Source organism: Monomorium pharaonis, chromosome 9, assembly GCF_013373865.1.
Source record: "Monomorium pharaonis isolate MP-MQ-018 chromosome 9, ASM1337386v2, whole genome shotgun sequence".
NCBI lineage: Eukaryota > Metazoa > Arthropoda > Insecta > Hymenoptera > Formicidae > Monomorium > Monomorium pharaonis.
Window position 1 is genome coordinate 15,732,503 of NC_050475.1, and position 21,639 is coordinate 15,754,141.

At 41.9% G+C, this 21,639-nt stretch overlaps 5 protein-coding genes across 9 annotated transcripts; 2 read left to right on the top strand and 3 right to left on the bottom strand.

Moving 5' to 3' along the window:
- Positions 1-414: 414 nt before the first annotated feature.
- Positions 415-14,924, top strand: LOC105828751. The gene is made up of 7 exons (XM_036292499.1): positions 415-640; positions 1,570-1,793; positions 2,098-2,725; positions 3,039-3,217; positions 12,579-12,599; positions 13,004-13,300; positions 13,684-14,924. The coding sequence occupies exons 1-7, from the start codon at positions 616-618 to the stop codon at positions 13,882-13,884; spliced, it is 1,575 nt and encodes a 524-aa protein (XP_036148392.1). The 5' UTR covers positions 415-615; the 3' UTR covers positions 13,885-14,924.
- LOC105828752 (pupal cuticle protein) lies at positions 7,034-8,566 on the bottom strand. The gene is made up of 3 exons (XM_012667238.3): positions 8,464-8,566; positions 7,804-8,066; positions 7,034-7,602 (listed from the first exon to the last, which is right to left on the bottom strand). The coding sequence occupies exons 1-3, from the start codon at positions 8,476-8,478 to the stop codon at positions 7,389-7,391; spliced, it is 492 nt and encodes a 163-aa protein (XP_012522692.1). The 5' UTR covers positions 8,479-8,566; the 3' UTR covers positions 7,034-7,388.
- On the bottom strand, positions 9,524-11,394 carry LOC105837709 (cuticle protein 5). Its single transcript, XM_012682723.2, has 2 exons — positions 11,329-11,394; positions 9,524-10,705 (listed from the first exon to the last, which is right to left on the bottom strand). The coding sequence occupies exons 1-2, from the start codon at positions 11,338-11,340 to the stop codon at positions 10,187-10,189; spliced, it is 531 nt and encodes a 176-aa protein (XP_012538177.1). The 5' UTR covers positions 11,341-11,394; the 3' UTR covers positions 9,524-10,186.
- Positions 14,925-17,649: 2,725 nt separating the features above from the next.
- On the top strand, positions 17,650-18,955 carry LOC105837717 (cuticle protein 2). Of its 2 annotated transcripts, XM_036292457.1 has the most exons (3): positions 17,650-17,748; positions 18,020-18,325; positions 18,619-18,955. In XM_036292457.1, the coding sequence occupies exons 1-3, from the start codon at positions 17,737-17,739 to the stop codon at positions 18,805-18,807; spliced, it is 507 nt and encodes a 168-aa protein (XP_036148350.1). In that variant the 5' UTR covers positions 17,650-17,736; the 3' UTR covers positions 18,808-18,955. The 2 variants fall into 2 exon arrangements, with proteins under 2 accessions (XP_036148350.1, XP_036148349.1); XM_036292456.1 differs by lacking the exon at positions 17,650-17,748 and having other exon boundaries at positions 17,763-18,325.
- A 52-nt stretch (positions 18,956-19,007) lies between these two features.
- Positions 19,008-21,466, bottom strand: LOC105837724 (MYG1 exonuclease). Of its 4 annotated transcripts, none has more exons than XM_012682785.3 (6): positions 21,318-21,466; positions 21,013-21,228; positions 20,779-20,874; positions 20,103-20,339; positions 19,829-20,030; positions 19,008-19,755 (listed from the first exon to the last, which is right to left on the bottom strand). In XM_012682785.3, exons 2-6 carry the CDS (start codon positions 21,129-21,131, stop codon positions 19,396-19,398), a joined length of 1,014 nt encoding a protein of 337 aa, XP_012538239.1. In that variant the 5' UTR covers positions 21,132-21,228; positions 21,318-21,466; the 3' UTR covers positions 19,008-19,395. The 4 variants fall into 4 exon arrangements, with proteins under 4 accessions (XP_012538239.1, XP_012538224.1, XP_012538233.1 ...); XM_012682770.3 differs by having other exon boundaries at positions 21,013-21,246; positions 21,318-21,442; XM_012682779.3 differs by lacking the exon at positions 21,318-21,466 and having other exon boundaries at positions 19,008-19,579; positions 19,655-19,755; positions 21,013-21,311.
- Positions 21,467-21,639: the final 173 nt, after the last annotated feature.

A 21,639-nucleotide genomic window follows, 5' to 3' on the forward strand; every position in this document is an offset into this window, starting at 1 on the left:
TTGAATTAGATAATAACGCAATATTTAAAACTAATGTTAAAACACACACTCCACTATCTTTTATGGATTTATTTTATAAATTTCTATTAAATAGTAAGGTATCCTATGAAAATATAGAAATGTAAATGACAATTTCCGACTTTCGACTGTATCGGCCCACTGTGCACCGCGCCGGTGCAGCGATTTGCCCGAGAAAACAAGAATGTCTTTATCTATCGCCTCGTTAGCTCGAACCCGTTCAGTTCGGAATGTTTCTGCGGGAAGAGATGTTGACATTGAGCCGCGGTAAATAATTGCTCGCTGTCGCTTTCGGCGTATCGCGCCGACACGCTTCACTCGGCGAGCGAGCGGCTCCAGGGGTGGCCGACAGAACACCCGTCGATCCGATCGAACGTAGCGATGAAGATCGATAAGCCGCGATAATAGAGGCCTCGCAACGAGGCGAGGAAAGAAAGGCGCGGTCGCATACGATGATAATAACGCGTCACCTTACTTGCCCGCATTTATCGGCTTGCACTTTGCAGTGTGGGCTTGTCAACGGTGACTACGTCAGGTAGTGTCAAAGGTGTTCACGCGATACGTGCGTGAACACCATATCCGTGTGTATTTCGATATATGGGACTGTATTTCTTCGCAAGATGTAAGAATTGTTTTCTCTTAATTTTATTAATTTCTATTTAAATATATTATATATTTTTTTTTTTTGAAAAAATAGAACAATATAATTACTTACATATTGCAGAATAAAGTCTCGCCTTAGAAATGGGTTGATAAAATTTTATCGAAAGAACGTAATCAAAGTCGTAACTTTAGAAAGTTCCGCAACAATTGTTTACGCATGACAAACACGTTGGAAGGAATTAATTTTTGTTCGTAGTAAAGCGTAGATTTTTGCGTAAATTTATTTCGCGTGGGTCGTAGAGGACCGTACGTACCTGCATTACGAGCAATGTACTTTTTACCGTGAGAATGTATTCTTAATGCAGCTCGTCCTTCGGCTTCGAGTCCTTCGTTTGCTCAGGGCTGGTAAGTCGTTTAGCGTCGATACACGCCTTTGTTGTTTCTCAGCGCCGAGGTTCCTTCTATCGGTGACATGATTTAAACAGGATCACGCGGGAGTGGAAAAAAAACACACGCACCTTTGTTCGATTGAAAAATAATATCGGGTCGATTTACGCAACACGATGACAGACGACTAATAACTCACGTGAGAAACCAATGTTTGCCACAAAAGAAATAAATATCGTAGCAAAAAATCGATACATCCGAAATGTCCTTCAGATTTAATTCGGTAGAAAAATTTTGCATACGAAAAATTAGTACCGATGTTAGGTCTGTTAATCAAGATGCAATTGAGCGCATCTTTGGCTGCCCGACGCGTTTCCGGTCACGAAGTGCAGAAAGCGTATACAAATGTCAAGGTCGTCTTTGACGAAAGACAAAGACAGTGAGACGAAAAGAGAAAGAGAGAGAGAGAGAGAGAGAGAGAAAGGGAGGAGAATAGCCTTTCCTTTTCCGATCTTTCCGGCGAACTTCCCGGGTTAGCCGATCACCTCTGGCTCCCCCCAGGTCGCCGGCGATCGGATGGGATGTGGGAGGGGACGGACGAACGCGACTATAAATGGTACCAACCGGCCGTTCTCCAGGAACACAAAACACAGAGCCGACGCCCGGCCCGGGTCCCTCACTCCTGGGAGCGAGTACTGGCACGCAGCAGCGCTCTTTTTATTGGGAGGAAGGTGTGTGGGAGTTCGACGAAGGATACACGCCCCTGGATCGTCATGAGAGGCCTGGTGAGTGATCCCGGGACAAAGGAAAGTGAAAGGTTGGGGTAGGTTCGAGAGAAATCGTCCGGCAAGAAATGCCGATCGAGATCGTGCAATCCCAAGATGACCCGATAAGCGGCCGATCAAGTCTATTACGTATTGGCAATTCGTAACGATTAAAGACCACCACGTTTCTATCAAATTTCCCTCCCGAAAGACCGATCAAGAGTCGTGCGGAATAAAGCTCTTTTGAAAATAATGCGTAAAGTCTAAAAAGAATATAATATTTCTTTCTTAGATTTCTAATTGCTTCTATTTGTTTCCCTTTTAGATTTTTCTGCTCGCCACGGCGGTGACCTGTAGGGCCGCATACGTCGGCTCGTCCCCATACGGCGGTCCCCTGATTCATCAACAGGGGCCGACCTACGCGCCGCCCGCTCCGGTCGGCGAGGACGGCAATGTCATCGACACACCGGAAGTGGCGCAGGCAAAGGCCGCGCACTTCGCCGAATTCGCAAGAGCCGCGGCCCGCGCGGCCCAAGCGCCGGACAAGGACCAACAACACCTGTCCAATTACAATTCGCATCCGATCTCGTCGCCCGCGTACAGCTATCAAGCCGCACAGCCGACCGCGGTGCCTTATCTGAAGCAGGCCAGCTATCAGCAGCCGACTCCGATCTATCAAACGGCCAATCATGTGTCGGCGCCTGTCTACTCTTCGGCAAATTATCACCAGCCACCCCAGTACGACCCACGGTCTAACTTCGTGGGTCAGAAGGGCTACGCGCTGCCGGCGAAAACCACCACCTTCGTACCGGCACCGCTGGCCGACGACGGGACGGTCTTGGACACACCGGAAGTGGCGGCCCTGAAAGCAGCCAGACTGGCCGAGCTCGCCGAGGCGGAGGCCCGGGCTTACAAGCACGCGAGCGAACATCCGAACGAGAACCAAGGTCAAGGTGAGCGAAGCAAACCTTGGAGAGATCGATGACCCGCGATGACGCGTGGGCCGCGTCATAAGTCGCTGTTGACGTAGGGCGCGGATGGGAAACGTGTTTTAAAGTCAAAATTTAAAGATTTGATAGATCGACGGGAAAGTAGCGGCATGAAAGGTTTAAAAACCGAAATGTATAAAAAATAAATTATAGAAATACCGAAGCCACAAATATTAATCTAATTAATAATTAATATAATTATTTTCCTGATAATTATATCTGCTATATTTGAAATTATCGAATTATCTTTTAAGTAGTGCTTTTCGTATTGTTTCAGCTTATTCTGGATCACCGGCCGGCCCCGCTCCCATCAGCCTGGGGCACTACGGTGGTTCGCGGGCGTTCCCGGGATCCTCGTATCCAGGAGCTCAGCCTTACGCCACGCAGCAGGTGTACAATCCGACGTCGGGTTTCCAGCCTCATCACTTTCAGTCCCAACATCTGATAGGGAGCTTCTGAAACTTAGCGAAATCGCGGTCAATCGATATGTTCCGGTGCCTGTACATACTCTAGATGAATAAATTGTTTTTTTCCCTTCCTAAATTCATCATATTTCTCGCAACGCTCATCGCTCAATCACTTGTACACATCTTTCCTATACTCCGAAAATTGTGATACATAAAAGACTGTTAAGAAAAAAGATTTTATGAAAGGAAGAAATCCTGTTCTCTCCATCCTGATCTTTATTTTTCTTCTTTTCCCTCTTTCCGTCTCTTTAGATTTTTCCCCAAAATTAATTATCACACAATTGATAATTGCTCATTTAAATTAAATTAAATTCTATATCTATTTGTTATATATTAAAAAGGTAGGGGTACAAGTTATTCTTATTATTAATTAACAAGCGCATTATATGTAAAATATTTTGTAATTTACACGGTTACAAAATAATATCATGACTAATATTTCTAATTCATCATCGTGCAACGTCAAATAAGCAATTAAGATTTAATAAAGTTTTATTCACGTGTTAGCCTATTTCTCCATATTCCATTGCGCCTAAAGTAATTTAAGTGTCGCTGAAATGTTACTTTATTATTAAATCGTAAAATTAATTCAAGATGCATCGGAAACGCATACAAATGTCTAATTAACCAACTTGTGTGTATTAGGCTTGTTACATTAACTTCTCCTTACGTATTCGTTATATTTTGTAGTAACCCGCAGCATTAAGGTGAATTATTAATTAATACTTTTTGCAATTTTTTTTCTATGCGTACAAAGAAAAGAATTCCGCAAAAGATCTCGCGACGCGGGATTTCTCGTAGAAGAAATCGCGGCGGTTCGTGACGCAACTCTTGTGTCTTAATCCAGATAGAAATCGGAAGAACACAAGAAGAGAGCGATCGGATCGTCGTGGGACGCCGATTAGGAAAGTTTTGCGTTTTGCGGTGCGCCCGCGTATCGTAACAATTGTTATTTTGCGGCGAATGCGCGGCACGCAGTTTTACGTAAGCAAAGCCGCGACACTTTATCGAGATAAAAAGGGGCGCAACGTTCCGTGGAGCTAATCGACGTCGTGCCCGCGCGGCGCGCACGCAGATGCCAATTTACTCTGGAAAATGTGTAATTATTATTAGATTTTTTTCTTACGCGCTGCGTATTTCCCAGGTAACGCACGGGCGCGTAAAAAAATTGTTTGCGACACTCTTGCGCTCTAATGGCGATTTAATTCTGGGAACGAAGAAATATCATGTAAATCCTATTGAAACGTAGTCATCTCGCGCGTTACGGTTGTGGATGTTGTTGCCACATAGGTCACCGGTGTACGAAAGACGTGAGAAGAAAACGAGCGAGGGAGCGGAATAATAGCCCCGTTCCTCGACGAGGGAACGAACCCGAGCACATCGTGATTCGGAATACCTCGCCGCGAAAAGGTCAGGAATCGTAACTCGCAACTGACGCTGAATATGCAAGAGGAAAATGAATCGGTCGTAAACAGAGTTCGAGGTGTCAGAGAGGATCGTAGGTTAAGTGAAGCAACACCGAAAATGAGGTAACCTGGAGCAAAGATGACATCACTATCGGGAGTGAGTCGACGAACTTGTGTTGCGTCCGTCGCCCAGAAATGATGATCTGTCACCGGGGGGGGCGTTTCCTCTCTCGAAGGAAAGAGCGGAGGGGAAATTTTATGATTTTATTCGAGACGCGCAACCTCGCTACCCACTCCTTCGTACCCTGCGCAATTTAAACTGACCTCGATATAAAGATACAAGATCGGATGATACGCTTAAGAAAAGTACCTAAGAATCTCCCGCGCGCAAAGATCGCAGCCCCGCGCGTCCGCGACCGTGGTCTATCTAACTCTCGCATTGTGAGGCCTCGTTTTGCGTAGATTTGCGTAACTATTGGCGAGCTGGTCGGCCGAGCTCTTCCGTCTCACGTTACCGCGCGGATCGGCATCGATTATATTGAGGACAAGATCAAATAATCTCTTCTCCCTCGCGCTGCTCCGCTGACCTCAAACGGAAGTATAATCCATCCGATATCGCTTTGTCGTTTAAAAGAATTACGAAATAATATATATAATGTGTATTAATAATTTAAGTCTACAATTTTTAAGATTTTGATAATTTATTAATAAGATTCAATAATCCTCATGCTACTCCGCTAATTTTGAACAGGATTTAATTTATTGTTTTACAACATTTACAATATACTGGATTCAATAAATTACACTGTAACGGTTTTTAAAAAATTGCTTGTTCCTGTGATAAAAATGTGTTTTCCTGATTGTTTGTAGCCCGAAAGTAGGTATAGAAAAGAATTGTTATTTACTACAAAGTTTGGTTTTGTGGTGAGGACATTGATTACAGTGTATTTATAATAGTGGAATTGAAAATTTTCCATTTACTTTCATAACTGAACATAATCAAATAACAGCCTGCTTGCAGTATTTTATGTATCTTATTATATTATCTCATCTTCAATTGATAATGTTAAAATTTGAAGTAATTTTCGGAACAAAATAACACTAGTCGACAAAATTTCGACTTTTTTTGACCTTAAAGTAAATGAAAGTATTTCTGGTAGATTTTGATGCGCTAATTACGAATCTGGCCTTGAAAATATCGTGTTACGTCAAGTTTTTGAGATATTTTAATTCAAATGTGCAAAAAGATTATTTTCGATCATTTTGAAAAACCTACAAAATGTTATTTTTAAGGATTATATTATTCATTAAAAGGTTACTTCATGGTCATATTCGTAATCAGCACATTACTCTATAATCAAATTACTTTGTAAAATTGTTATCAAATTGAAGGGCTAAAATTATTGTAATCTTGCTTAGAAGTTTTTGAAATTTCAAAATTTCACGAGTAAAATGCCAATTTTTCTTACTTTCTTCGTAAAAACAAAATAGGAAATCGTAACCACTACCCAGGAACAAAATTCGTGTTACATAGTGTTATTTAAATCGATAGGTTTAAGAAAACGAACAAATATTTGTTGCAAATAACATTATTTTTCAATCCCTTGAAGTTTAAACCTTGAGTTTTATCGTTCTTTGAACGATGGGCTGGTAATTTTTGAAAAAACGAAGCAATCGGCAACGGGAAGAGGACCACCTTGAAGAGATCGTCGAGTGATTCGTGATCCATGACCGGTCGTCCGGGTGTGTTTTGTAAGAAAACTTCATTTCGAATGCATGTTGCATTGACGCGTTGCGGATGGTTGCGTAGAAAACCTCCGTGCGGAGTGAATCAAGGCGGCGAACATCCCGGACATTAAAGATTAATTAATGGATCTTTAGTTACTTGATTGCAATTAGCGCGCAGGAAATTCGATTGCGCGGAGAAACGACGGGAGGAAACCGGTTTCTACGATTGTGAGATAATGTGAGACAGTTATCTTTTGCGCGATTCCTAGACGTCTCGTGCCATTAGCAAGGACGCGATTAATCGTGCCTAACGAGCTATGCAACAATCGAGTTCAGCAGATAACGATCTCTCTTGTGTGTCGCGTACTCTCACAAAGCAGATCTGAATAACGGTAGAATAACATCGAAATAAACGCCGTAAACACAAATAGCTGAATGAATGTAGTGGAATCTTTCCATTCAAAAAAGAAGAATCGTAGCTAACACATTCACAATCCAGATAAATAAATTTCTATTTATTCTTAGAGAGAGAGAGATATTTAAATTAATGTTATAAAAATCTTTAAATCTTTATATTGTATATTAAAAAGAATCAAATCTCTCAGCTGCTTTAAGCCGAGCGGGTCAAAGGATGGTGGATGGACTGTGTGCGCAAAAGTACGAAATAGTCATTTTTCTTAATATCACTGTCATATGCATATATATATTTTTTTATACACCATATACACCGGAAGTGTTCGCACTCGCGCGCGACAAGTAGGAGATGCGGCGCTAAAGATGCAGGCGGGAAGATGCGATCGGAGGATCGGCGTGGGAGAACCGTGTGTTCGATACTGATCAGAGAGGTAGTTAGTAACATCTTAGTCTTCCAATTCTTGAGGTAGCTGGGGAAAAAGGGGGGCGGTCGAGAATCAGCGGACGGTCCAGCGCGATCTACGACGTCCAATCAAACGAGCGGAAGTGCGGATTTTCGTTCCGCGCGTTTGCCCTGATCGTCCGATCGTTTCCACATCGTTTCCAGTCGAATTAATAGTAGCCGCTGCCCGGGCCATCCCAGGCGGGATTGTAGGCGCCATTGTTCCAGGATGGATCGTAGGCACCCACGGCAACTGGATCGGCTGGACCGGCTGGCACGCGCCGCGCTTCCGCATTGTAGAGAGAGAAATGCACGGCCTTGGCTTGCTGGACCTCGGGCGTGTCGACTACGCGACCGTCTGGGCCCAGCGGGGCCGGTGGTCCGCTGTAACACGATATGTTCAAGTGATTTTTAGAGAGTTGAAGTTTGCTATTGGCTTCTCACCGTTGGGCAAAAATATTAAGATAGATTTTTAATAAAGCAAAATCCAAGGAGGAGACAATTATACGCGTTTGAATTAAAACATTTATGAGAATGGTTCGGTAAGAGTTTGATTTATGTGGGAAATGCATATTCAAAACAAACCTGTAATGTGAAATATAATTTCCGGAAGCGTAGCTACCAGGCCCAGGGTAACCGCTGGGTCCGGCGTAACCACCGATTGGTCCCGGTCCCTTCGGCGCCCGTGCATTAGCCTCCGCCAGAGCGGTCAAGTGAGCAGCCTTCAGCTGCGCGACTTCCGGCGTGTCCACCACGCGACCGTCGGGCCCCAACGGCGCCGGAGAAGCGTGAGGCCCGTACCACTGCGGAGCCGCCAGAGCAGCGCTCGACATTGCGAAAAAAAAGATCTACGATGTAACACACAAAATTCTATCATCCGGAGTTCATTGCTTCTTACTTACATCTAATTTTAAGTCTGTAAGAGGCGAGTTGAAAACAATATTCCTATTGGAAGAAAATTATTTTTTTTTTTTTCACAACACATAGGAAAGAGGAAAATGGCATTGATTAGATTTGTACATTGAGAAAAAGATGACAAACAATTAATTAATTCTTGGTTTTAATTAATAAGACTTAAAATAATAAAGTTTTCCAAATAATATTGCATAAGATTTTAATATTAATCGCTCATTGAATATTAATTGTTAAATATTAATTGTCGAGCCGACAGATACGAGAAGTCGGTCGGGAATTCCGAGCGCATCACTCGGCAGCCACTCTCCCCAAGTTTACGGGCTTACTCACGAGATATCTGATCATCGCGGCGATCACCCTGCTTATCCCAAAAGGTATCCCGTCGCTCTCTCGGATCTTGGCAGGACGATGTGGCACGTGCGTTTAGATCCGCATTACCGTCGCCGTCGAGGCGCGTGGTGCAATTTATAGGAATACGGAGCGGGTCGGTCGGGCGTGCTGTTATCCACCGTCCCGCGCCCGTACGACGACTCGCGGGGTGACAACCACACCCAGGAAAAACCGTTCTCCTTAATCGTACGCCATGCCCCGTAACATTTACGCCGTGCGTTAACAATGACACCCGTGACCTCGCGCCGCGTATAAAAGTATACATCTCGGCTGTGCACGTCATCCGCGGATGCAGCTCGCAGTCATCTCAGCCGCCGGTTTTTCGCCGGAAGCGACACACGGGTAACGCGAAGCGAAAATTAGACTAACACTATTTATTAATTTAATTTATTAATTATTATTTTAAAAAAATCTTGTTAAATATAATTTCAAACTATAAATGGATGAAAATTTAAATCGAGGGAATTTAATCGAGAAGTCGTAAAAATTATCGTGATTATCATCGAAATCAAAATTATCATGATTTAATTTTTATCCCTTTGTATTTAATATCACAATTAAATATATTTTTAAAGTGCCGTATCGCTTTAAGCTTAAATCGGACTGCAGTCTAAATCTTTTTCAAAAAAACAAATACTTCCCTTCTAAATAGTTTTTGTCTGAGAATTCAAAAACACAAGCCCTTCTTATTTGTCTAAATATTGCATGTACGTACGACAATGTTACAGACAATTAAGCCTCCCGTAAATTTTCATTAGCATTTTATCAGGCGGAAAAAAGTGTAGCTGCCTGCGAGATTGATTTACGAGATTGTATCTCACGTGTCCTTATCTTCGAATCGCGATCGCGCAACGGAGTTACACCCACTATACCGTGCAGTTTATGGGATTATTTATCCGCACGTGTCGTATCAATCACAATAGTATGCCACGGGGTGGCGATAACAATAGTTGTTGAATTACTAAAACGGAGACCGAACGGTGTCGCAACTGGCCAGTTCATCGATCGGGCCCCGTTGGTCTGATCTGAAAGGAATTGCGCGCTTGTCACCAACGCAACACCAACGTACCTAGGGCGTTTAGTCGAGCCTGACGGAGTGGCAGTCGGTCGTGAGTGATCGATACGCACGATCGGCATCCGAACTCGTGCTTCTGAATCGTAATTGAGCTCGCGGCACCTCACCGCGGAACCGCGTGAAATAAAACATTTCACACTCGCAAAATAAATTATTCAAAAGACAGCGAAAGCGAAGCGAGAGGAAAAGTACAATTAATTTTCGCGCCCTTCTGTTTGAAACCGTCGAAAGGCGTAATTGAATATACTCGCGATATTCTACGCTACGCGAAATGACTTTCGACTTGTATGAGAGGGAAATCTCTGTGAGGCTATTTATATTCCACACGTTTATACTTTATTGGTTACTTTTATATCGTTACATTTAGTGCGTATACAAAAATAATACATATTTACGTTTATCCGAGATGAACATCCGCCAACGTGACAAGACGCGTTGGCACAATCCTTCGAAGACACTGCTCTCGTTTAAGATATATTAATGCAGTCAGTTAAGACATAACGTAGACATTAAGATATGATGCAGACACAGCGAGTTAACGGTCTATCCGTAAAACGTATCTTCCTCGACGGGGGGGGCGGGCGGGGTTCAAAATCCGCCCTGCGTGTAGGGATAGGGATACGCGTACGCCTTGGCCTTGGCCGCCTCTTCAGCAAGGATGTGTAGATGCGCGGCCTTAACATGGGCCACTTCCGGCGTGTCCACTACTCGACCGTCTTTGCCGATCGGCGCGAGTTTGCCGTGGTACCCGACGATGTGACCTCCGTGTCCGCCGTAACCCCCGCCGTATCCTCCGCCGAAACCTCCGCCGACACCTCCGCCGACACCTCCGCCGATACCTCCGCCGAAACCTCCGTCGAAGCCTCCGCCGTAACCCCCTTCGAAACCTCCACCCCCGTAATGCGCCGTTTTGGCAGCCTCTTCGGCGTGCGCTATCAGATGCGCCTTCTTAGCGTGAGCCACTTCCGGCGTGTCAACTACCCGACCGTCGTGGGCCAGCGGGGCCGGTGGTCCATGATAGTGGTGTCCGCTGTACGCATGATACACCTCTTGAGGTGCGTAACCTGGCAGAGCCAGAGTCGACAGCACGAGGCACGACAAGACAACCTGAAAAGAGAAACGGATGGCATATTTAAATTGTGATATTCATTGAGAATATTTATTTATATCTAATACTGTCAATTGTATACAATATTTATACAAATAAGAAGTTTATATTTTTGAATTTTTAGTTGAAAAATGTTTAAAAAAGGTATTTAAGGGAGGTTTTTAAAAAAACTGAGGCCACAGATTGATTCACGTTCAAAACGATATTGACATCATTCTATTCTTGTTTTACATCTGTGAGAATAAAAATAGAGTGACACCAATTTAGCATTTTGAGAGTGAATTGAACCGCGGCCTAAGATTTAAAAAAATTATACAATCAGGCGATAGTTGTCAAAAATTCTCGTGTGCAAAAATATTCACAAGAGTCAGATAAACGAAAATCACTCGTATGTAAAATCAATTTTTTTATCATGTGAGGTTTGATTTAACTAGTGCTTTGTATTCAAAGATTTCCTCGATTTAAATTAATTTTAAAATAACATTCTTTTAACGTTATTACTTTTTCAAATAACAATAAGAATTATTATTAAAAAAAACTAATATTTTTAAAAAAATATTTTTATCAATAGAGAATTGTGAGAAATAGATGAGGCTAAAGTACAGAATATCCGTGTACTTACAAGAGACTTCATGCTTGCTATCCGTCTATCCGTCTATCCGGGATCCGGCGAATCTCTGTTCGTACGATCACCTTACGTAGACCTTATATAGCTGGCGAACAATACGGTCTAGTACAGACTAAATAGCGTAAACGCGAAACGTTTTACAACACGGGCCTGCCTTAATTTTCATATAATAAAAAGCCGAAAGAGACCTGGTTTTTCTATTTGTTAGTCCGAAAGGCGACAGAAAGACCTTAATGCAAACATTTTGTGCGACTGGAAGAAAATTTTATGCGGCCACAAAAAATTATAATACCCAGGAAGAATTAGAAAGAGTTAAAAATAAAAAGAGAGATAGGAAGACAAAGGGAAGGAGGGAGAGGGAAAGAATGAGAAAGAGGTGAAAAGGGGTGGGATAGAGAGGGGGCTGGAATGCCAGCAAGAACGGAATTATGATTGCGCCAAAACGCGAACGTTCTACGGGCAATGTTGTACAATATTGGCTCGGCAAAAAGTGTCAGCGGCAATGGGAACGTTCGATCGATCTCTGTATCACGTCGATGGAGAGATTCAAGGTTGGAGTTAGCTCCGAGACGTAAATCAGAAAGAGTCTCGGGACAGCCGTTTAATCGCGAGAGTTTTTCCACATCGCGTTTATTGTCGGGTCGTGAAAATTAAACGCTGTCATTTACTTCAGTTGCCTGTGACGAAAAAAAAGACCGCTCCTTGAAATCAATATTACTCTCGACATTAACGTTCTTCTGTAATTAATGAATGTCGTACGACAGAATACAAGTCCGCGCGTACTAATAACGCGATCTGCAATTTATTATCTTGAATTAAAGGCCACTGGAAATTCTGTCACGTAAAAGCGCTGCATCTAATTGCTTAACGAGCCATCGCGGAGAGCAACAAGAAAGGAGCACCGGTTAACAATTATATCAAAAACAATTAAATATGTCTGATTCTTTGTTGCGAGGACTAATGATCAACAATTCGATCAATAGTTAAAACGGCGAATCAAAACAGACACCATTTAGATGATGTCAATAATCAGTGGATTAATTGCACCGTGATCTAATCTTGCGTCGTTGATGCGGAAACATTGCGAGGCGTGCACATCTTGACACTTTCGCAAAAATTGAACGAATATTAGCTGAACGGTATTCGCCATTGGTGGGGGTGATAATGTTAGGTAAGATTAAATCACCGATTGTATATAAACCGAGTATTTTGCTTTCAATTCTTATAAAACGGTGACAATTCAGGATCGAGCAATGAAGTCTTTGGTAAGTGTCTCTATTAAATTGAAAACTACTTTTAACAATTAGACAAACAGTCGGAATTGTGATAAAATGATCTGCAATGAGAATCGCAAAACGACAAATTTTTCCTTAATTAATACAAAAATTAAATTTACTAAAATATTTATTAAATTCGTAGTGTCAAATTATATCTGATTTATTGTAACAATTTAACTAAAACAATAAAATTAAACTTAAGACATATTAAAACTGATTTTAGCTTATTTACTTTAAAACTAAGCGATTCAGGTACAGAAATGGCTTAAATTAATAGAGATTCTTTACTATACTTAATGCATTAAGATAATAAATTTTGACACACAAGAAAATTAAATGTTATTTAACTCAAGGAATTAAATTTACTGTATCGATTGTCGTTATGTTCGTAGATCTTTTTAGTCGTCGCCATTGCCGCAACTTTGGCTACGCCGACGTATTATCAATATCACGGACCACCGGCGCCCATAGGTCACGATGGGAGGGTGGTGGACACGCCGGAAGTAGCGCATGCCAAAGCGGCGCATCTTGCCGCCGTGGCGGAAGCTGCCGCGAGGGTTCCGCACGGCGTGGTTCCCTACGCGGAAAACCAGGACTATCACGGATATGTGAAACCCGTATCGGTCGGTCATCAGATGTACCACAGCGGATACGGATATCACGGGCCGCCTGCCCCGTTAGATCACGACGTAAGATTTTTATCCCATTCGGTCGAATGAACAATGAGGTGTGCGATAATGATCCGATATACGTTTTCAAAAATATACAAAAATAATAATTTTAAAAGTGCATTCAATTTAGATCAGTTTGAGTTCTTGGAAAATATAAGCTATAATTTAGTAACAAAATAATAATGGTAATAATGAGGATAATAACGACGGTAATATAAAATTTTTATTCGGTTTTTCTTTACGCTTTTACGTGCTTTATTTGCGCTTTAATATTTTCCCAATAGGGAAAATCACAGTAATGAATTTCAAAACAATGTAACAACGTCGGCGGAAAGCCGGACGCAAAAACATAAAGAATCTGTCACCATTCTCCACTTCTTCACCGTCTCGTTTATTTTCAGGGTCGCGTAATAGACACACCGGAAGTGGCCCGAGCGAAAGCCGCGCATCTGGCGGCTTACAATCACATTGCCTCCTCGAGACCTGTCGCGTACGATCATTCGCAGATTTACAAGCCACCGGTTTACAGCCACGACGGCTATTACGGCGACTCCCAGTCTCACGACGACGGGGCAATTAACGGTTACGATGACGATTACTGATTTTGTCAGCCAGAGGAACGCGCCAGGTGCGAGCTGACACTTTCGCGGCCAATTGGCAACGACGCGCTGACAAAATTTAATGGAATTGCGAAACTGAACTCTGCCGGCGCAGTATTGCGCGATTGGAAAACGCATGGAATTGCGCGTTCCTCAATTTGATACGGACAGTAGTTTGTTATACAATGCGTTTGAGTTTCGTGATACGATACGTAAATGATTTGCAGCTTGCATCATCAGCTTTCAGGCTGAACCGCAAGATTCACGTACCGGTTTCGCGAGGTCTTATCTAAGACGTATTTTAGCTTGTAAGAAATACAAAGCATTCCACTGCTACTGATTTCTTGTTTCATTACAATGGCATACTCCCAGTACCGCTTTGTTTTCAATGAATAAAATACTCTCTTTTTCAGCTGCGATTAAATCGTACAAAAATTAACTTATGCAATATATATAGTGTCTTAAAAAGAAATTTCAACACACGTATTTATACATAGTTATTCTAATAATAATAGAATTTTTATAATTCCGTTACTACATGTAATATTGCTACTATTTTGAAAAATCGCGTTTAATAACATTGTGCGAAATTATGATTGTTAATTTAGATTTTGTTAGACAGAACATTGGACAAGACGTATCTTTTTAAGCGACATCGGTGTTATAATTTTACGATGTCAAGAAGAAAAGGCGTGATTTGAAGAGATATATCTCGATACGCTATATAAATAAATCGTTTGAGAACCGACGTATGCAACAGGCATGCCCGTCAACATCCGTCTGCGGCCTCACGAGCTGGCTGGCAGCACACCTCGTCGTCTTTTTGCGCTCGCGAAGCGTATCGCGAGAAATGATTGATCCGATCACTTAACCGCCCCTTCTCCTCCCCCCGAACCCCCATTCCGCATACATCGCAGTCGAATTCGATTCAAGGTTCGCAACATTTCACACGGCGACTCCGATACCCCTCGGTTTCATATTTTACAACGTCGACGTCACTTGCAATATCGATATACCTCTCTCGAGTAACTAAAAAAAAAAAAGGGGGAAGAAGTTAATTACAAATACGTTATGACCAACAAAGAATGTTAATCCGGTTTATTAAATTTTTTAATATTTATTTTTCTCCTCTTCCGCTCTTTTTCCTTTTCAACGTGTATTTGCATTTAATTCGAAATAGCAGACTCTCTCTTTTTTTTTTCACTCTTTCTGTCAATTTGAAATTCAATTGGGTCAATTGGAAAGTGGATTTGAAAGTGTTTTCCTCATGATGAAGCAATTTTCCAAACACGCAAATCTTCAGTTCACGTTATATAATCGCACGCGTAATTATCACAACACGAGAAATCGCGCGGTCCGTTGTAACAACCGCGCGATCCACCTAATCGGTATTTATTAGGGATCGCCGCGCGATCGACGTTTCGGCCCACACACACGCGGCCCGCACGAAGGAGAACGACAATTAGCCGTGCTAATTGCACGCTTCGTTTAATGGGCATTTAAGGCCATACCCGGCTCGAGCACGGCCATACCCGTGTACGTATGCACTTATGCTAATGGACAATAGGGTCGCCGGGCGTGCCGAGATTATCTCGAATTCCAAAGAAAACGGCTTTTGTTCCCTGACTTGTCATTCGCCGTTGCGATCTACGCGTTATAATAATACGCGCGCCTACGCGAATACGGAGAAAATTTTACCGTCCGATTTTGGAATGATTGGAAACGAGTGAAAATTCTTCGCGTTCGAAGTGATCGTAACGCAACGCAACGCAAATTAACGCAACGCAACGCAAATTAACGCGTTCCGAATAGTGGTCATGCATTACTCGTGTTACAAAATCATACCATACGTAAATACTATTATTTCTTTTCACGTGGAAAATAATTGTTTGCCAATTTGAAATACATTTTAAATTTAATACAATTTATTTCATATAAAAATAATATTTTGTAATATTTAATATGATATACATATATTAACGTAGATTATTTAATATAAAACATCTGTTAAATAATTAATATATCCGTTAGAGGTATGTGTCCATACCTTGCATGAATAATCCTAACGTCGCTTTTTGTGAGTGGCCTATTTGCGATCTCTCATTAATTATTTATTAAATTATTCAAAGCTACTTCAATAATTAACCATGTTAACTCACCCACTGTATTTAGGTACGTGCAGAGCATAAGGTTAATAATTTGCCATTATGTGCAAATGTATCTTACAACTCGGCCGTTGCTCAACGAGGTGTTACGTTGGCGTGGCGCGTAATGAATTAACGTAATGCTTATAAAAGCGTTACGATTTACTACATTTACACTTTCATTTCAATAAATATAACAGATATGAATCGCTTAAATAAATATTTTAAAAAAGTAGTTCTGCAAGTTTCAAGCTTCCCCTTTCTCCCTTCCTCTCCGGCACTCTCTCAAAAAAAAGCCCTCCCTGCATAATATTCTCTCTAAAATATTACAGAAATTACAGAAATTAATGCCTTAATTTTCACAGAAGAAGTTTCTGTTTTCGAGGAAAACGATAAAATCATTGGCTGCTCGAGGATTTTTTTTCCGTGAGAATACCACGAGCTCTTGAACTTAACGTCGAAGCGGCTTACGCGAGAGACAAAGAGAGTCAGGAAATGAGACCTTGAGGAAGTCTAATTTTCGACGACGAGAGCAAAAAGACGCGCCACCGGCCACCTGCCGATACGTGATACGCCTCGAGATACGCCCGTCAAAGAGCGTACTGCGATCTCATTCAGGAAAAGTTTTCCTCTCGATCTCTCGAGGACGCACGGTCGACCTTCATTTCGGCGCGCTCTCTTTTTCTACGTCGCACCTCATACATTTTAATTGCGGCTTGTCCCTTCCTTTCCCTTCCACGTCTTTCGGCAGCTTCGCTTTGATATCGGCAAGGACGGCCGTTGATCGGCCGTAGCACCTGAGAGCATCGAGGAGTTATGGTAACGCGGTGGGAATGGAGGTTCCTCCGCAAGGAAGGGCGCGCAGCCTTGTCGGTTTTGTTTTTCGTCGATTTTTGTCGCAAATAAACATAGAAATCTGTCAGATACTGGTGAACGCTATTATAACAAAAGCCATACTTTTATATCGTACATCATTATACATTTAAATATATTTAAGTCTAGTGGTGGAATTCAGTAATCTAAATTAAATGTCACTGATTAAGATACAAAAATCGAAAAACTAACGTATTTGCCTTTATTTTAATTACATCGTCAATTGAATTTTCAATTTCTTTTATCTATATACATATATGTTCACGTAGCAGGAAAATGAGTCTTGCGGTTAGACGTCCATGAGAGGAGCGCTCATTATCCATCATTTTCGCGATAATAAACGAGGCTTCACGGCCCGAGTCACCTTTGGCGCGATATCCAACCAGCAAAAAAGTGATCGACCCTTCGTGCAGCGAGCCGCCGCTTCCTGTTGGGAACGTCCGCCGGGCCCTTGGCGGTCGGCAGTCACTCTTGACAATGACGATGATGATGATGATGATGATGATGATGATGAACATGAAAAAGAGGCCGGCCAACGAAGTCGGAAGACGATGCGAGACTGACCTCGGCGTTCACAGACTGTGAGGAGAGAGATGTATCCCTCCCTGGTCAGATTCAGACGGTGGCAGAGCCTCTTATTAACGTAATGTCAATGTCAGCACTTTGAGGCATGACACTTGCTTCAGGGTGTGGTCCCCTCCTACGGGTCGACGACTCCCTACCAAGATTCACATATATAAAGGGGGTCCGATTCTCGACACAGTACGACATAGCAGTCCATACCTTAGGGCGAATACTGGTAATCATATCCAGCAGCGCTTGATCACGCTGATAAAACATGAGGGCTCTCGTGAGTATCGTCGATCGGCGGACGATTCCCTGAATACTAAGCTCTCAGCGCGAAAACTCAATTCCATTCAGTTGTCTATTCAACTCGATCAATTTACATAGTATATTGTTGGCTATAAAATTAAATGGAAACTAATATTCTTTGTCACTATTTATTTTTCGCATTTAGGTCTCTTCAATTTTGGGATCAGATTTTTCGCGGAGAGGGTATCGTAAAAATATGTTCAGGCTATCTAAGCACAAGATTCATAACGTGTACATTTCTTTTGCAGATCGTTCTATTCGCATTCGGCGTTATCGCAGCCGCGAAGCCGGCCTACTCGACATATTTCGGCGTGCCGCTCGGGAGAGTCCTGGACACGCCAGAGGTAGCGCAGGCGAAAGCGGCGCATCTCGCCACCCAGGCCTACGAAGCTGCCAGGAACACGCTCGGCTACAGATACGCGCCTGCCGTTTATGCACCTGCAATCTATGCACCTGCGATTACGTACGGCGCGCCCATCGGCGCGGACGGTCGGGTAGTAGACACACCTGAGGTCGCCCAGGCCAAGGCTGCCCATCTCGCCGCTCACGCCCAAGTACGATACTCTCGATTTAGATGAGATGGTTGCGCAAAATGGCAACAGCTATCCGTGATCGATATTCAACGTAATGCTGCTCTTTATTATTAAAAGTCAAGAATCGATCGACCGGCATAGAACGTCGATCGAGAACGTTGATCCACGGCATAAAAATATATAAATATTCCGATGTAAATTTTATTTCATATCGTTTTTTCATCTCAGAGGTTTTTTGGTAACGTTAATTCATCTTTCATAATTCTTTTGTATCGCATCGCATCACACATCAATTTAATGATTTATTCATACAGGAGGCTGCCAAGAGGCTCGGACTGGTTCCATACGGTGCTCTGGCATACGCCACCTCGCCCGCGTTCTACACTTACAATTACGCACCACTTGGACCTGACGGCAGAGTAATTGACACCCCCGAAGTGGCTCAGGCTAAAGCTGCACACTTGGCCGCGCACGCCCAGGCTGCGGCTCGAAGCGCTGATTGATGAGTTGGGCAATCATTGGAAAACCGCGTATCGATAAAATCAAACTATCTCTTCCCATCGCGAAGAAACACGCGAAGATATCTGTGCCATGTTTTGTATGGATCTGATTGTGAGGAAATTTTGACAATAAACGACCCATTTTTGAAAATTTCTAGAACAAGAGTATGTGCGCAATTTGGTTTGTCCTTATTAAATATTCAGATATATTTATTGTACAATAATTCAAAAGATGATATGGTTTTCTTTTGTTGTAATATAATGAATGTTCAATGATCGGAATCTTACCCTTTAAAACAAAATATACATAAAAGATTTGCGTTTAAGAAAATTTCAGTATTTTCGTATAATATAAGAACTTGATTAAATTTTGAGACTACACTCATAATTAAACTCATGATTAATTTGTAAACATTCTCGTAAATATTTAAATAATTTTTAAACCACAGAATTTTTTTAAAATAACTGAAATGACATTAAGTTTTATATGAGAGGGAGGATTTTATTAAGTTTCTCACTTCAAATATTTTTGTAAAAAAATATTTGATAAAAATTCTAAAAAAATTAACGTCATTCTAATCTTGATCATCGTCATTGTTTACATTGCATGGCTCTTCCGATTTCAAGTGCTTTCCGTGCCATCGTCACCGCGCCGTCCTTGGTTTTGTGACCGCCAATGAACCGAACGGAATGTACAAATATAGCGCCTTCGATTCCACAGGCCTCCACGAGGGCGTCAGTGCGCAAACCGCCCCAGGCTTCCGGCAAGAACATTCTGCACACAAAACTTCCCTGTGCTACCGGCATACATTGAACCCGGTAAGCGTTGTCAGATTCGAAAATAGTATACTTTATCGATGGCGACACATTCATCTCTTTCTCCAGTTGAAATAGATGCTCCTTCCACGGTACCGTTTGCGACAACATTATTATCTCCCCACTCGAATCAACCTTACAAGAATATTTTACATAAAATGATAATCAAAAATATACAAGCAAGAAAAGTAGATAGAGTTCTCCTTACTTCGAATCGACTCTCCACAGCATGCCGCACAATATCTCTTGCTGGTAACCAAACATTCCTCGTATATTGTACAAATTCTAAAAATTCCTCCAGAGTCAAAGCCATAGCTTTCTCAAATTGTTTCTCAATGTTCACATCCAAACTATTCCATTGCGGATTCAGTCTGCTTACACGTGCGCTTAAATCGGTAACTATTCGATACCTGGAGCAAACCCAAGTGAAATAATTTCAGGAAAGCTTACCATGCAACGCAACATTATAAATGTCTACTTACAATGGTTCCTCATCATACATTGGTATGCCATTATCTATACCATCAATCTCCTTGATTAGAGTATCGTAAACTTTTTTAAAAATCTCATCAATAACTCTGTCCTCCGTTACATCCGAAAGGATGTTCCTCAGTATCTCATGACCGAAATGGCAGTAGATCAATCCTGCACTGCTCAGTTTTATTGTCCAGTCATACCCTGGTCTTTTCATAACGGTGCTCACCGATTCCTGAAATTCTCTGAGACAAGAAGAGAGTAAATAACAAAGTGAAGTAGAAAGCAGAAATCTTATTTAATGGTGTGTTATTAAAAAATGTCACAAATAAGAAATAAATCTTTTTTTGTTAAAAGCAAATCTTGATGCCTAATAAATAATATTATAAATATTTCTCTCTTCTATGTATGCTGTTCATATTCTAATCTAATTTCATTTATTGATTAAAAAAAGCAATATTGTAAGAATATAGAATCACATAACAGGAAAACTCTTACAATATTTTTAAATCTAGATATTGATACACAATTGTAAGATAACAAAAACAAAGATGCTCGAATTTTCAAGTCACAGTTGATTCCATTAATTTTTCCATTGTTTGCAATATGTCACTTTGTGAGCTTTTTAACAAGTAAAACATTTTCAACACAAAAGTCAGTCTTTCACTGAAAAGTTCTCTTTACCTCATGTGATGATCGTATCGATGCCTAGAGGGATCGTACTCCCCGCCGACGTCCACCACGATATCACAGGTATCCAAGACACTTTGGCTTCGAGATCTAAAAATGCAATGGGATACCCATGGATTCTGCAAATCCAACACACATTCCCGTTTATTTTGTTTCGATATAATAATTAATTCTCTTTTCCGATTTTATCGCCCGACTAAAACTCACATAGCTTTCACCTATGATTACCTCACTATCGAAGCATCCTTGTACTGCGGCAGCAGTTTTAGAAGCGCGCAAGCGAGAGCCTCATCGCAATGGAAAGTACCGTCGTGCGTGCCGATCCTCACGGCCGACTTGCTCGACATGGTTCTGAAAGTGGCGTTGAACAGGCAGCAGCGTGTTTCTCGGCAGCGCAAGAGAAAGTCAGGGATTACGCCGGAACGCGCGTTTCTCGATAATCGACTGAAAACTCGGATCATTCTGTTAAATTGCGCGATTTGACGCTACACAAGTAAATATATATGTTGTCGATTTAATGAGAGAATTCTCACCAAAATCGTAGCGAAACGTAAGAAACTCCACCGGAGGCTTTTTCTCGTGCTTTTGAATTGAGGTTAGGAATAGCAATACAGCGTAGATCCGATTATGCCGGTTATGCGGTCGCCGGTCGCCTAGTACGCCATCGCAACCTGTGTCGCGCGCATCGCATAGTATACGCGGCGCGAATATTTAAACCTCTCAAGAACAGCTTAAGGCCGGTATTCATAGTCAAATCTTATTTCAAGATTGTCTCAAGCAATATACGTCTTAAGATGCTAATACGGCTCTGTGATTGGTTAATGGCATCTTAAGACAGTATTTAAGATAATCTTA